The 16,195-nt window shown below is 44.8% G+C and overlaps 1 protein-coding gene across 4 annotated transcripts in view; it reads left to right on the forward strand.

Moving 5' to 3' along the window:
• Positions 1–16,195, forward strand: part of TSNARE1 (t-SNARE domain containing 1) — a 427,700-nt gene that overhangs the window by 100,664 nt on the left and 310,841 nt on the right. For all 4 annotated transcript variants that reach the window (XM_067292261.1, XM_067292263.1, XM_067292262.1 and 1 more), the window contains exon 3: positions 15,383–15,460. In XM_067292261.1, coding sequence (XP_067148362.1) covers positions 15,383–15,460 — 78 coding nt within the window. The remainder of the gene's footprint in view (positions 1–15,382; positions 15,461–16,195) is intronic.

The raw sequence follows: 16,195 nt of genomic DNA on the forward strand, positions 1-16,195 counted from the left end.
GGGAGTTTCTCTGTATTTCTCCGCAAGAAGTGTGGTCGCTGCCTCATCCCATCTGCGTCGAGGGAAACCAGGACCCAAAGATGTTTAGGGGCTTGGCTGAGATCACGCAGCGGCGATTTGGTAGAGCAGGATTTTCCGGTAACCGTAATGCGTGCCATGTCTCTGCAGCTAGCTGCCCGCGGCTTGGACGGGTTTCCCAGCCCGCGCTGGGCCGTGCGCTATGTTTTTAGCAAAGCTCGACCTCTATCAGTCTATCCTAGACTTCTTTGCACAGGTCACACAGCTTTGACTGCAACAGAAACAGCTCCAGAGCATCTCTTTAGACTGGACTTAGCAAATTGGCCAATATTTTGATTATTTTATATGAATCTTTCTCTGGTCCTTGATTCAACAAGGTGGCAGAGGTGTGTGTGTGTGCGTGCACATGTGCACATGCATTTTTTCTTCTCTGTCTCTATAGTATTCAGTACGCCGTGACTTGGGCCTGGTAGACACTCCGATAAAAGCAATTAGACTTCTAGCTGACGCACAGCGGCATCGCTAAAGAGGCTTTCCTCTTGAATATGCACGCCTTTCCCCCCCAGATGCGTGCCCAGCACCTTTTCGAGAAAGCTGAGTTTTAAAGATGTCGTTCTCCTTGCAAACTGCTTCTCTCTCGGCGCGGTCTAATTATAGAAGCTGCAAAGGCGCGTGTGCGCGCGTGCACGCGGGCAGCTGAAATTTCAGAGCAAATCGATTCATTTAAACTAACTGATGTTAACTGCTTGGGCTGCTACTTAAAATGAACTGACAGAGGAGTACTGATTGACCTCGGCAGGGCTCGGGCATTTTTCGAGCTGTCTGAATGGTGGGATCCGTGCTGTCTTGGGAGCAGGACAGGAACCATGAACTCATTGGCACCGATTGGGTACTTAGGGGCTGCTCCCATTTCTAGACAAGCTTCTCTTGGTTTTTTTTTGTTGTTGTTGAGTTCAACAGGAGATATTTTGTGTTTTCAGGGAGAATTGGCTACTGTGACTTCTGGCTTTTGCATGCCGAGTATGGTCTTTTCCATGCTGCTCTTTGCGTTCATGGAGGCTGGCCAGCAGCGGGGGAGCTGCTCTGCAAACCAGCAGCTCTTCTGGTAGAGCTGCTGCATGCGGCAGCACCCAGGACTTCAGCTCCACATGTCTCCTGGGCACCCAGTGGGGCTAGTGCATGGGTAACACGTGGGATCCGTCTGAGGTTGGAAACAGTCTGTGGGAGGCAACTTTTCATGGTTTAGGGGATAGCTGTTTGCTCCTGATTCATGCCGTTTTGCCTGCTTGAGCAGCGATGTGTCCAGCTTCTGCTGGGTTTCCACCACACGATGGTCTGGCCCCTCCATGCAGTGCCGTGGGAGGGTGGGTCGTGCGTGTGATGACCAAAAGACTTCACGACACTAATCCTTGGGTCTTCCTCCACTTTTCTTTCAAGGAAGAGAGTGAATGGCTTGTTGAGAAAAGATGGGCCAGAGCTTGCTGCGGCTGGGTGCAGGTGACATGCCGCACGGGTGATGGGGACGGAGGTGCTCAGCGGGGCCACCCAGGCTCCAGCCTGCCCCGACAGAGGAGGGCGTCCTGCCCTAGGAGGGCAACGGCACGTCTCCCAGCCTCCTGGCGTGGCTTCCGGAGAGCCTCCTTTGCCAGTGGTAGGTGGGAAAAGCGCTCGGGAGGAGGACGGCGCAGTGATGGAGAGGAGGAGGAGGGGAGAATAAAAAGGGGAGAAGGCATCTCAGCACCCTCCAATGGCCGCCTGGAGATTGGTCAGGGGGTTGGCAATGGTCCTGCTTCTTCTGCTACAACATTATATATTAATTTTGTCATCCTGACACAGCTGAAAACTCAGCCGTTGCTGGCGATGCACTGCTTACACATTCAGATTTCTGACCAACAGCGGCACACCCAAAAGCCAATGGTGGCACCTATGCAAAAAATAAGGATGTTTCTCCATTTGGGCTCTAGGAACCAAAACATTTCAAGATGTGTTTTGTTTTTTACTATTTTGCTATATCTTGTGCATGCACTTCTGTCTGCAGCAGCAGTAATTCTGATATTCAGTGGGGCCATGTAAATAATTGTTTCCTTTTTACTTTTTAATTTTTCCCCCAATGGCTGATATATATGTTTTGAAGTTGTCCCAAAAAGGAAAAAAAAAGAGGGAGTTGCACTGATTGAAATATTTCGGGTAACTTAAACCATTTTATCTAGCTTTCCTGTTCTTTTTGGGGGAGGCGTTAAATTTGGGCAAATTTTCAGATTGCAGAATATTTTGAAGCAAAAAAAAAAAATCAAAACATTTCACTTTGAAAACTTGAAATGGAAAACTTCAACTATTGTAAAGGGAGGGGGAAAAAATTATAGCTGAAACCAGCTTACTGAGTTTGACATTTGTATCTTTTGACCTAAAACAGAATGCTTTAACTAATAAACCAGTTGTCTAAAAAATTTCATCCAGCCTTTTCTTCATCAGTTTCCTGTCACTTCCACTTTCTCATACTCATCAGTATCTCAGTGCTGCAGATTTTTTTTAGACAAATACTTCAATTCCTGTCTCAGTTTTATTTTGGAAGAAAGAGAGAAAGTCTGTCTTCAAGTACATAATGGAGTCTTTTCGACTAAGATGAAGATCAAAATCTGGTCTTACAGATATCTAATGAGTCATGCTGAGAATGATAAAGTGAGCAAAGTTCTGCTGAATTAAACAGCAAAAAGGCCGGTTTGTGGTCTTGTAATTGAATGGATACTCTTGTTTTTAAGAAGATGCAAAGGGCAAGAAAATAATCTTTAATAAACTCAACAGTCATTCAGTCCTTTTTGTGTTTCTGTTTTTCTGGATTTTTTTTTGGTTGGTTGGTTTTTTTTGTGTGTGAGAGTAAAGGTGTAAAGTTCGTTGTCCAAATCACATTACACATGGAGTAACTCGAGTTCTTCCATAGCTTCACAACAACTTCTAATGAACTTCTCTCCCCACTTTTTTTTGGTGGAGGAAGGTTGGTTTGCTCTGCGTGGTTTAGAGGTTGCCTTGTAGATTAACAGGTCTGTAAGATTACACCTGAGATGATTGCCTTTGAAATAGCAGAGTATTTTCTTATTTTCCTGCTAAACAACTAGCAGTAAGGTGATGTTCCCCTCAGTCTGCTGCTGTCTCTGTACCTGAGGCAGGACCGTTGCTGAATACATGCGTGTGTGTATCAGGAAAAAAAAAAAAAAACAGTGTAATTCTGTAATGTTTGCTCAGACTGATCATCTAGTTGACTTACTTACACTTAATCACTGGTATTGAACAATATCCCAGGGCGAAAAGACCACTGCTTGCTAATAACTTTCTCAGGGCCAGAGAACTCAAAATCTGGCCAATATGAATCCCAGTGACAGACAGCTGTGCCTCCATCTTTTGTCATAGTCTTTCTTTTCCAGCGAATAATTACTGCCAGCGGTAGGTATGTAAGAAGAAATAGGACATTTTCTGGGCATGGCTACAACTTCTGTTGACCGTACGCAGGTCCCATAAGCTGAGGAGGACTAGGTCTGCACACAGCTTCCGTGAGAAACATCCCGAGAGACTTCCCAAAGTGGTGACGGTGACGATGCTATTTCCTCTTCCTCCCTGAATGATGAAATGTCTCTGTGGGTTTTATGATTTCCTCCAGAAGAGCTGGTCCCATGGGCCAAGTAGTTTCTATTACAGTTACTCATAGGCAAACAAATTAATTTCCCTTCCTCCATTCAGTAGATGTTGGCATATTCTATGCATAAGTAATCAGTATGACTTTCTTACTTAAAAGCATAAGTAAAGACTACCAAGAAATGACAAAGTATTGCAGTTTTTCATTCCTCTTTAGGACTTCTAAAAAGTTACCTTGCTCCTTTTTTGCTGGTGGATTGAAGTTCTCCAAAAGAGGAAGGTACATCGCTTTTGGTACTGTGGCTGCAAACTTGTTTTTTTAAGGAAATCTGTTCCACCCCTTGCAATGCTGTCCATCTGCAAAACACTCGTATTTCCTATGGGTAGAGGCCAGCTGTCATATTCTTTGGTCGCTGTTTCGCATTGCATCCATTTTGTCTCTGTTCCGGTAACTGCTGTCATCCCAGAGCTCACTTCGTCTCTCTGGGGTTTATAAAACCTCTTCACGCAGCTTTCTATGAAGCTGTAGGGACTTACCGGGAATGCTGCATTTCCATACTGCAGATGATGATACTTAGCTGAGGCGCTAAGCAATTTGTCTTCTACATCCTTGAGACTGAGAGTGAAGTGTTGGAGTGCTTCAGCTTTCCAGTCCTGTCCAATAAAAGAGGGGATGAAGAGGAAGGAGGTGGGAAGCAAGCGTTTTCTGCAGTAGAGCTTCTTCAGCCTTACGCTGGAGCAAGCGGTTCGTGGTCGACCCTGAAATGAGCTTGTGCCCCAGCCAGGGTCCGGCGTTGCATCCTGCGGCACCATCTTTTCCTGCAGAGCTCTCCCACGCTTGCTTGTCCTCCTCCAGCCGATTTCAAGGGTGCTGACAGCGTTTTGGCAGGTGGTGGTGCAGCTGCAGGCTCTTGCTTTCTCCAAGCCTTCTCTACAGCCTTGCATCTGCTGGAGGGCCGGGAAGAGAGAGTTTTATTTCGTTGGGTGCCGGCGTCCGGAGCTGCGGGAGAGCTCTCCTTTCTCCCACGCCGTCGTTCATCTCGAGCTGACTGTCACCGCTGCCCGGGCGTACTTGCTTGTCACAGGCATTATCCTTCCTGTTGGAGCAGTGACTCATCCCAAGGCTGGAAGCCCTCCAGTGTGGTGGTAGTAAGGGTGACCTCATGAATTATGCATAATATCTGCTGGGATCACATAGTCTCATTCATTTTTATTTCTAACCTTTTATCCGACACTTCTTTCTTTTTTCTTTTTTCTTTTTTTTTTTGGGGGGGGGGAGGTAATCAAGTTTGCATTTTCAGATTTTGTTTAAAGCATCCCTAATTTAGAAAACAGGGAAAAAAGAATACCCAGTTGGATTTTTTTTTCTCATTGGAAACCATCTTGTGCGGTGAGGTAATGTTTTTAATGGTTTCTCTCTTTCATCCCCTTAGCTGATTCTTCTGATATCACTTCCTTTCATCACATGGACTTAATCAGAAAAGAAAAAAAAAAAATCACTCACACAAATAGCATCTTCATTTTATCATTAATAACCAAGATCTTTTTAAAGGATATTTTCTAAGGCAATTAGTGCTGAGTGCAGTAATAAGAGCAAAAGAGCGACTGATTAAGAGCTAATTTAAAAATAAAAACACTATTTAATAATAAATCTCCAAATAATGACATTTTACAAATGTTTGGATCCTTCATTTTTTTTCGTGGCTCTTTGCCTGTTACGTTTCCTACGGTTTGGGCAATGAGTGTAAGATCAATCCTTTTCACTGTGTTTTCGGTCCGTTCCTTTGCATTTTCATGTACCGTTTGTGCTCGTGCCTGTGTTTGCATTAGCATGGTACTGCAGACTATCCTGGGAATATAGCAGTGCAAACAAAAACCTGCTCTCCCTAAGGTTTTATTTATATACTCATACCACATCATCACCGAAAAAAAAAAAAAGGAAAAACTCTCAAACATTTTAAATTGCCTTTTTTTGCACTACTTGAGTGTCCTTTTAAAACTGCAGGCAGGGACCGCCTTAATGCGTACTTCTGTCTTTGGAGCATGAAGAAGGGAACATGATTAGACTCTCCATGTTGGAAAGCAGGAAGCAGTGGGATTTGATAGGGAAATTTTGCAAATGAATTGGTGTTTTCCAGTACGCTGATTTATTTCAAACAAAAAATGGATCGTCTTTTTAACTCTCTCCTAATCCACTGCTAGCAAAAATGAGTCAAATCACTTTTTTGGTTTTTTTTAAAAGCTCCTTAGCTGCATCTTGGTAATACATCACAATTATGCTAAACCTTTAACGTTTGCCTCCTCATTGATTAAAAACGGAGGAAAATTCTTAATTATAAAACTGTCCATCCAAAACCAAAATTCTGCACTCTGCCAGAATTAGCAGCCTCTTAATCCGTTCCACGGTTCTGCTCCGTACTTATTTTTGATAACTATTTTCTTAAAATTTGAAGTCTACTTTATGTTTGGAGAGGATATGCAGGAAGCCATCCTGGAAAATCAAGTTTCTTTATTGCTTCTGTCTGGACGAGAGTACCTCTACAAACAGGGATCTGTGCCGGGAGACTTTCTATTGTTCTGCTTCTTATTTTATTAATTTTATTGAGATGTAAGGAGGGAAAACAGGACTGAGAATCCCACCGAGTCATTTCCCATGGGCTGCCAAGCTGGTGTGACCTTCAAATCGCTGTTAGCCATCGTCTTCCTGCCCTGAAGTGATAGGCTTTTTATTCTAGTAACGGTCTCATGAGTCTTTGAAATTTCCTTCTACTAAATCAGCAAGAGCTGCTGTTTTCTTGTTGTAGGAATTAGAAGGCAGCAGTGTTTTATTTTTATTTTTTTGTTGTTGTTGTTGTTTTGGTATTGTTGCCTGTAAAGGGGTATAGGAGGAGAATAGACTTTCCAGCAACAATATGGTTTAAACCAGATGTAGGGACTCTCTGTTTTTGTACTGCAAGCCACAGTATCCTTTCTAGCATCTTTAACAGGCTTTAGAAGAAAAAATTGAAACCCACAAACCCTAATGTGCTGCCAGAAGAAATCTGATGTATTTCTACTGTCCTTACAAAAGCAGGGAATTTGTTAGGTGAAAACATAACAAATCTTGCTGGTTGGTTAGGCTATTTTTTTGTTGGGTTTTGTTTTTTTGATTTTTTTGCTTTCCCTATGAACTGAGAGCAGCCTCTGCCCAGCGTTTCAGCTTCTCCTCACCCCTTTTATTTTACTCATATATCCCGTCTTCTGTGCATGGGATCTCTCAAGGCATGTCATCATCTCAAGGCTTTTAGTCACGGCATCACCTTCCAGTCGCAAGGCAAGCTATCTGAGTCGGAGCGACGTTGGGCTGCTACTGCTCGAGTCTGTGCGCGTGCAGTAACCTGGCCTTTACCATGGAGGAGGACTGTTGACTTGGCCAAGATTCAGTGTCCTGGTGGGGTCAGAAGGAGTGTGTTTCTCAAGGTTTGCTCTAGAGATAATATTTCCTTCTCTTGATGGTCTACTTTGATTCTCTCTTAGCTGCCCTAATACTTCATTTTCAAAGAGTTTTGCCTCCAAGGTTGTTAACATGCTGGTTTCTGGTAGGTAACCACCATGTGAAGGTGGTTACCACTCATGTCTCTTAACTTTCAGTGCTTGTTACCTGCTTCCTTGTCAGGTAATATGGACCTGGGGATGAGCCATATGGCCTCACTTCCCTTGTGCGAGCAGGAGAATGTGGACCACGGACCTCCAGCTGTGTGAGTAGGTTGTGGGGGTCATTTTTGTTGACAGCTGCAATGAGGACGGTGCAAACATACCCTCTGGGACATGGGGGTAAAGCTGTAGATCTCCTCGACCAGGCTCCCTATATGTGAGCTAATACACTGGCACCGTCTGCAGCCATGCCCTCCTAAACACGAAGGGTGAGCGGTAGGGGTGAGAAGACAAGAAGAGTTAGCCGCGTACCCAGGACAGGTTGCTGCTTCCTTCTTCAGCAGCTGTTTATTAGCATATGTGCTAAAGAAGGAAACAAAAGGGAATAAACACAACTTAATTAGAAATAATGCAAAGCAAATCTGATTGAATCTTGATTGCACTCTAAAAAAGATACTAATGTTTGCTTTTAGTTGTGAACCGCTTCTTGTGGATTTGCATTTCTGTGAGAGTTTGGTGCTGTTTGGACTAGCTAGGGACAGTTTCCCGGAGGAGGATGGGAACATGGTGAAGCACTCCAGGGTATAATCCTCCATCCAAGTGGCTTAGGGAAAACCTTCTCTCTTGACTGATTTAATACAGGAGTGCATAGATTTTCCTTCTGTGCATCCCCTTTCCTCAGCTAGGCAAGTGGCACCAGTACTGTCTTAATTCTGTGTCTTCTTTTATTTCTGAGGTCAGCTTTCACTGCAGGTTGATGGTCACCCTTTAACTTCTCTTGATTTGTGTAAGGGAGCCTTCTCCATTGCCTTGTGTTGAGCAGTCCCTTGTGTTGTCTCCTGTGTCACCACAGCACATTACAGAGTCTGTGAAAGAGCTTCTTTTTTGGACACCTGACAAGCTGCTGAGTTTGGGTCTCATTGCCTTAGACTGTTTAACCTATATGTGAAGTTTTGCTTGAATAGCTCTTTCCTTGGCCTCTTAGCGCTCTTCCTAGGTCTAGGCTTTCTGTTTTGTTACTCCTTTCAGAGAACTGTGTTGTATGTGTATTTATAGCTTATTTTTCCTAGGATCTTCTAAGAAGGCACTTGTTGTGCTCCAGTTAATTCTACCAGGAACACTTGTGTGGGGGACACCAGGTGTTGCAGTTTACATCTCTGGGGGACATGCAGTAACTAAGCCCAGATCTCATAGGCTTTAGAAAGGTTAAAGTCTTGAAACTCTTTATTTCACGGGGAAAAAAAATGCATCCCTAGGTGTGACTGTTACAAATCTGAAATGATTCTCGCCGCCTGCTGTACCTCCTTGGCCTTGTGCACTTGCTGAACTGAGGCCCTGCGCACAAGTTGGCTCAGATGTATTTGAGTTCTTGAATACAGCCCACACTGCCCACTTGCTATATTCAAATGGTGGGTGGAAGAGGACTGATGTAAACACCAGCTTCAGCAAATTTGTTAAATCTGTAATCTCCTCAGAGCCCCTTCTGCTACGGCCGTGCAGAGGAGACCCAGGTCTTTTGTACGAGATACTGCACAAACCCACAGCAAAGAGCTTCAGAGCATTTACACATGGAACAGCATCACGTTCGCCAGCGCTGATGAAAAGCACGTTGCCTCATGAGTGTGACTGTTGCTTGCGTTTCCCTTTATCACTTGTTTCACTTTTTTTTCCTTAAGGAAAGGAGCCTTGTCCAAATATGCTTTTGGTCGATCCTTTCTATGCTAGTACTTGTTGGACCTTTTTTTGACTGGTTTCAACATGGAAGCGGAAATCCTGAAGATAAATGAGGTTCCTGCAGTTTATGTAAAAGCAGAAGCACGGCTGAAGACCAAAAAACTGTCCCTGCTGCCGGAGAGGCTGGGAGATGAAGCACAGTATCAGACACCAAAGCATCCACTGGCAGTGTGCCCTGGGAAACTGGCTTTATAAATATTGCTGGGGAGAAGACTTATTTGAGCAGGTGTATGCGTTTGTGCCTGTGCATCTCCCATTTCTTGCTTGTGTATTCATGTGTTTTCTGTAAAATTTTCTTTCTCTGTTCTCCCCATGATCAGCCACTTCTTTGTCTATATTCGTTGTTTGCTTTTTTCCCCCTTTGCCTCCTTTGTCTTCTTCCATCTCTTCATTTTCACTTGTACTGTCGTGGAGAAGCTAAAAATAAAGAAATGAATTTAGCATTTTGCACCAGAGTGAGTCTCTCCCTCTTGGACCAGCAGCCAGGCAGCAATCTCCTTCTCTTTCATGAGTTCGATCTCCTAGTGCCAGAGGCACATGGCTCTTCCTGTGGACCGTGGTCTGCAAGAGGGAGTTGTTCTCTTGACTAGCTAATGTTGATACCACAAAGAGTCATCAGTGGGTCTTTGAAGAGCGTTGCGATGGGTGAGTCATGGACAGGTCGCTTCTCCTGAGGATGTTGCTCCTTGACTGAGGTGTCTTGAGGTGGGTAGCAGGTCTCCAGGCAAAAAAACAGGCACATGATCCAGCCTGTGTTCCTGACGTGCCTGAAAAGTGCCAGTCTGCTGGGATGCACCTTGGGTTGGATCCTGATTTTTGAAGAGTGGTTTTGTTGTCCTCACGGACCTCATTTCCATCCTGGTCAGATTTACCTCCAGCTGCTCATTCTTAGTGCTACATGGATCTCACATAGACACTTAGCAAAATTTGGCCTTTTCTTTTGGTTCCTCGGTATGGTTTCCAGAGCCTAAAGTTAAAAGACCCAGGTGCAGGAAATCGGTGGCTGTCTTTTACAGGGCACAGAGACGGGCAGGATAGCAGCTCGCAGTGGTACGTTGGGGCTAAATGCATTAACAATTTTGAGGTGTCAAGTTGCTTTATTAGAGCCATGTAGGTGTTATAAGTAGAAAGAGTGAATGCTTCTCCTGTTCTTTTTTTCCCTCTCTTTTCCCTTTTATTGGAGTTACAGTTATTATTGCCTTTTTTTCTGCAGCCTTTGAGATATTTGGGGTTTGCTACAAAATTGAGTTCATGGAGGCAATTGACTACACCTGGCTGCAGAAAAGCCATTAGGAGTTTCAAATTAGTGTGAAGTAATTAATAGGCAAGAAAGATTAACGTGGGGAGCAAGGATGGTTTTCATCAGGAATAAGCACGAGGATATTCCTGTAGGTACTTTTGCTGTACGTGTTGCCTCGGACCTGTAGCTATTCCCTTCAGATGTGAATTATATCCATATCGGTAGAGACAAAACCCTATAAGCCTGCTCAGGCATCGCATTTAACTTGCCTTAAAAAGGAACCGAAAGATCTTTCTGCTTGCCAGCTTGCACAGGTTTCTGTTTCTCCTGCAACAACTGCTGTCCAGAGCAGTCGGAGCGAATGGCTGATTTACACAGCAGCGGTCAACCCGAAGGATCCCTGCGTGCATCAGTGGCTGCACGCGCGGACCAGGCTCGGTAAAATTTTATTGTTGCGTTTTATTATTTATTTTGAACTTCCTGCACGAATGTGGAGTTGTCACCTGATGGGACACTGTTTTCAAAGTGATTGTTTCAACTGTTTTCCTTGTGGAGGAAAAGGATTTCTGGCACAATAAATAAAATAAGCAAATGAGCCAAAAAAAAAAAAAAAGGCCAATACATGCATTTCCAGGACAGCAGCAAGGTGGATTATGAGACAGTGGACCCGTCTCAAGCTGGGCAGTTCCTTCAGACCACGTTTCCAGCTGAGGTTTCCCATTGCACCGCGTTGGGGTGCGTATGAACACACTTTGGTTGTGTAAATCCCGCGCTTGGGAGCTCGCCCTTTGGGTTTGCCTAGTCCACCTGTGTGTGTGAGCGTGGCTTTTCAGGCAAATCACAAAAGAACTAGCAAACAGTAGCAAAATATCCCAAATGCCAGCGTTATCTGCCGCTGCTTTAGCGCTTGCAATGAAGATATCGGTTCATGACCACTCTCCAGGTGGGGAGTGGGTACCGTTGAGAGCTGGGGAAGTTGGGTTGTCCTGTCCCTCGCCAAGGGAATTCTGCTGGAAAGGGAATGGGGAAAATAGTTGGAAACCATAAAAGTTTTTTTGGCGATGTCCAATTAAGGGAGCAGAGGAGAACTGCTCTGCACGTGCAGTTCGGTAATGTTGCCGCTGCAAACTCTTCGCTGCCTTCAGGATCCACAGTGTAATTAAAATTCACCTGCTCCCAGCTGTGGCACTGAACTCGAGTAGCGGTGGGGCATGCCAAATATTTACTGCGTGTTGGCAGCCTCATGTTCCTTCTTGGGGAAACATAATATTTTAGCACTTGCTTTATGAAGTCGAAGACATTTCATTTTTTATTAGACACAACTGGGTTTCACGTTCGCCTTTTTCTCTTTCACGGTCTCGGTATGTCTGAGGAGCAGACTCTCCACTTAGCTTGGCAGTACGGATGCTTTTTGCTTTGCTTTCCGCTGCTGTTTTTAAATTGTCCTGCTTGTCTGCTTGAACCGCTAAATCCTCCATGAATAGTTAAAACCTCTCTGCTTGAGGTAGGGAAGCTCTAAATTGGAGCAGTGGTTTAAAACAACATCCATGCTCCTATTTTCCTTTTTTTTATTTTTATTTTTTTAACTGAAAGCAAAAGGAAACCAGAACTGTCAGCATGCTGTAACATGAGATAAAAGTCCATGGGCAGAGTGGGAAATTGTAAACCGGATCCCATGCAGTTTTATCAGAGGAGCATCGCATTCCCTAGGTAATTGTCTGGAAATGCTGACCAAAGGTTGCATCCACCTGTGTTTTCTCATTGAATTTGCACTTGTTTGAGGCATGGGGGTGACATGAGATTTATGGGTCAAGACTGTAAGCCTTCAAGGAGGAGTTCATCATCTCACAGGCCTCTTGTAGCTCACTAAAATAAGTATCAGTGTGCTGAGGCTTAAAAAGTTAAGTGCTTCCGTGTCTTTAGAGTATGATCCTCACCCGTTGCCCTGTCCTGTTTTGCCCCTTTTCCTCTAGAAAACTGTGGGAAAGGGTGGCAAATTGAGCTGCTTGTGGCCACCCAGAAGAGGTTGGATAAATCCAGCTCTCCCAAATCGGCATCTGAATTGCTGGGCAGTTTTTACCTTATGGTCCGGCTCTGGAGACCAAACGTGGCACAGCGTTCCTTTCCCCTGGCACCGCGTGGACGCCGCGATGCAGGTGTGCGCTGTCCCCGCAATGAAATCAGCCTTTCTCCTGGCTTCTGCAGCATTTGGGATCCTTTATGCCTGCTTTCAGGGTTATCTGGCATTTTAGATGACTCCCTAGAGGTTCCCGTTGGATGCTGTAACTCTGCTGGAGCGTCGCCACATTGGGAGCCTGTCGAGCTCTGTAGTTCATGTTATTTGGGGATTTTATTAAAATAGTGTGTCTCGCCGGGTGCTTATAATCGAGGGTTCACCAGAGTTTCCAACCCCGCGTGGTTTGATTGCATCGTGGTTCATCTGAGGCTTGATTCAGCAAGGTACTTAAGTGTGTCTGGACACAAGATCGCCAGGCCAGGCCAAAGGTCCATCAAGACCAATTCAGTATTTCTAACGCTGATAGATGTTTAAGGAAAGGAAGGAAAGGAGAAAAAACAAAGCAAAACAAAACACTGATTTAATGAAAGTTAGATCATGTTAGTCTCAAGTGAAATTCCTGAGGGATGTTTAAGCACAGGCTGATTCCTTGTGTTATGTAGTCCCATATAGAGAGCGAAAGAGAGGAATGTCTGGGACAGCTGATTTAGGAGGAACTGTGGGAAGAGAAGACGAGGAGAATCTCTAACAAAGAGACCCTGGGCGCTTTGATTAAACACCATTTAATGCTCTGGCTTTGTGTGAATCTGACAGACTGATCCAAGACCGTATTTACACCTGGGGTGGAGCTGGATTGTCTCAGGCAAATGTTCCTGCGAGTGAGATTGGCTCCGCTGAGCAATATTCCCCAGGGGGAAGCAGTGGAATATCCCCTGATGATGCCATTGGAACGTGGGGCTTATCACAGAATCACAGAAGGGTTGAGGTTGGAAGGGACCTCTGGAGATCATCTAGTCCAACCCCCCTGCTCAAGCAGGGTCACCTAGAGCACGTGGCACAGGATCGCGTCCAGGCGCGTTTTGAATATCTCCAGAGAAAGGAGACTATCCTAAAGCTCTGGAGGACACGTCCTCACCACAGATCTGAGCAATGCCTCACAGAGGGGTTTTGTTTTTGCTCAATACTCATGTTTTTCTCCTTGCTCCATCGCTGACTTCCCGCTGTTCCAAATGCAGGTTAGGAGCGTGGTATTTAACAGCTTAGGGCAATCTGATTAGGGGAGGCAGAATTTGTTGCAGTTACAGTCCGCTGACCTGAAAATATAAATCACAGCTTCTGTTAGAAATTCGGTAACAGTTCAGCTCAAAGGAGCGGATTGCTAATAACAGTGACTGTTTAAATGCGCTGTAGAGTGTGGGGTGGACAAGCCCTGTGGTTTGGACTTAGGCAAAGTTCTCGTTAGACCAGCTTCTGGGAAACCTGCAAGAGCAGGCACAGGGTGCGGAGGCAGAATGGGGTTAAACCATGGGAAAATCCACTACAAAGTGGTTACCATAAAGCTGTGAAGCTGGTGCCAAAGACATGGGTGGCAGTTATTATGGTTCTCTGATGACTATTGGCAGTCAAAAAAATCAACCCTTGTTTAAAGCTTATTTAAGCAAAGTATCCTACACAAGTAGAGTAGCCTCACTCAACCTCCTGTCTCTCCTTCTCTGGGAATGATGAAGCTGTGGAAGAGCTTTGGATGGTTTAATGCTGGGAAGTGATAATTAAAAAAAAAAAAAAAGAAAATGCAAGCCCTCTGGGTCCTGTAAATGTTCTCCTTGTAGGGCAGTTTTGGGTACCCTGGGCAGAGAGGTAGCTGGCTCACGGCTGACCACAGGGAACTCCTACAACCTCTGTCGTCTTTACCGTGCCGATGGCCCTGACGTAGGTATTTGCCTGTCCCAGGCAAGTTGTATTATCAGACACTGTATAAGGCTACATCAGGCTACCTACTTCGGCTAAATTTCTGGAGTGAAGAAGAGCCTGCATCAATGAATTAATCGTTAATAAGCATTTTAATGAAAAAGAGCATGCAAGAGTGTTGTTTCAGCTCTAGAGGCAAGTTTCTGGATGCCAAGTTGCATCTGTTTGGGATGTGGTGCTCATGTTTCATGTGCGTCCATCTCCTTTGATGGCCTCTTGGACTGGGGGATGTGTGACTCAAATGTCCGTGCTTAAATCTCAGCTACTTGATGGAGGTTTCTCCTATATCCTCGGGCAACTCTTTTCCTTTTTCTGAAAGAAGCTGAGTAAGGGGGCATTTTTACTCATGTGCAGTCAGGTTTTGCCACAAAGATCTGATTTCTTTCTGTCAATCAACTCGTGTTTATGTGCTACCCTGAATGTGAAGGGTCTGACTTCTAGCCTAGCCTCAGCCTGTCTTTTTTACATCCTTTCTTCAGCTGAGTAGAAAATGTTTCAAAAGAGTGAGCTGTCAGGTTGCTGTGGTGCACAGCAGCTTTGGGAGAGGTTAGGGTTCCCCATCAGTTCCCTTCTTGCTGCAGCAATGCTACAGGTGATAAGCCATGTGGGACCTTCCAAAACCATGTGGGACCTTCCAAAGCCATGTGGTACAACTGGAGGCCTTGTTCTTCTTAAAGACTGGCAGGGAAATCCTTTGGATTTGCTCGTTTTAGTGCAGGGACCACGTCAAAAGTTTCTGTTTCTCCTTGCTTCCCAGTCCCTGCTGAGATCTCCGTGGGGAGAGCAAGTATTATTATTCCTACAAGAATTTTGTTTTCCAGGGAAAAATCCATATTCTTTGTGTGCCAAAGGTGCTCCACACCCATGTTACTCACTGTTTTTTCCTAGTGTCTGCTAGGACTGTGATGAGATGGTGTTCTGCAGGGAGATGCAGGCTGGCTTTGCCTGCTCTCTGAGCTGACTGTGACAGCCTATAGTCGTTATTGCAACAACCCGTGTTTTTATAATATCTAATCTTTCTATGACAGCTCTGTCATAAATGTCCTCTGCTGGGCATCCCCCTTCAGAGGCTGTGAGGTGAGCTCCTTTCAAAGCGATAGGTGGTCTTAATTATTGACGTATCTTCTCCCTTTTTGTCTTTGCAGCCACCCAGATTGATCCCAGCGAACTACAGGAGCTTTTTCAGGAGACTTCAGCCAATGTCTTCCGAATTAACTCCAATGGTGCGTATAATGAAGGGTTTCCTAGTCAGTTGTGTGCTGTCCTGCTGATGACTCGTGTGTGTGCACATGGTATATGGCAGGTCCTGTTGTCAAGGAGCAAATATTAATGCAGGGTTTTTTTGCTGCAGCACATGTACAATACACAGTTCTTTATAAGATGTAAAAATATTCCACCATATGTTGCATTAAAGAGGCACAGATATATTCTAATTCTTGCTGAGACCACATCGTTTTCTATTTTTAATTGTGTCATCTGTTACAATAGGGAGTTAGAAATCAGAAAGGTGGAACAAGCCAGACTCGTTTTCTAATGTGTTGCAGTGCTACCACGTTCGGAGCCTGTCATATGAGCTTGCAAAACATCTATCTCCCTTATAAAAACACCAAAACTCTTGTATTATTCTTCACTCTGTAGATTGAATGGGGATGCTGTTCCTGCTCATGTCTCCTTGAACGCTGGAGATGCAGAGGCTTCCTCCCGTTGGAGATGTGCTCTGGATCAGCAGGGCTTTGTTGGATTAAGCTGGAGGGCTGTATTTTGCAGACAGATATAGACTAACATTACTGAATGGTAGCTAATGTGATGGTATCCCAGTTCTAAAATACATTATGGCCAAGTGAGAATCTAAATTATGGGGTGCTGATGTTACAGTGGACCTTGAAATTACTTCTGAATGGCCTGGCCAGCTTCTTTCTAAGGTCTATTCTGTGTCTCTGGGCCTTGGGAAGGGATTG

Source organism: Apteryx mantelli, chromosome 2, assembly GCF_036417845.1.
Source record: "Apteryx mantelli isolate bAptMan1 chromosome 2, bAptMan1.hap1, whole genome shotgun sequence".
Taxonomy (NCBI): Eukaryota; Metazoa; Chordata; class Aves; order Apterygiformes; family Apterygidae; genus Apteryx; species Apteryx mantelli.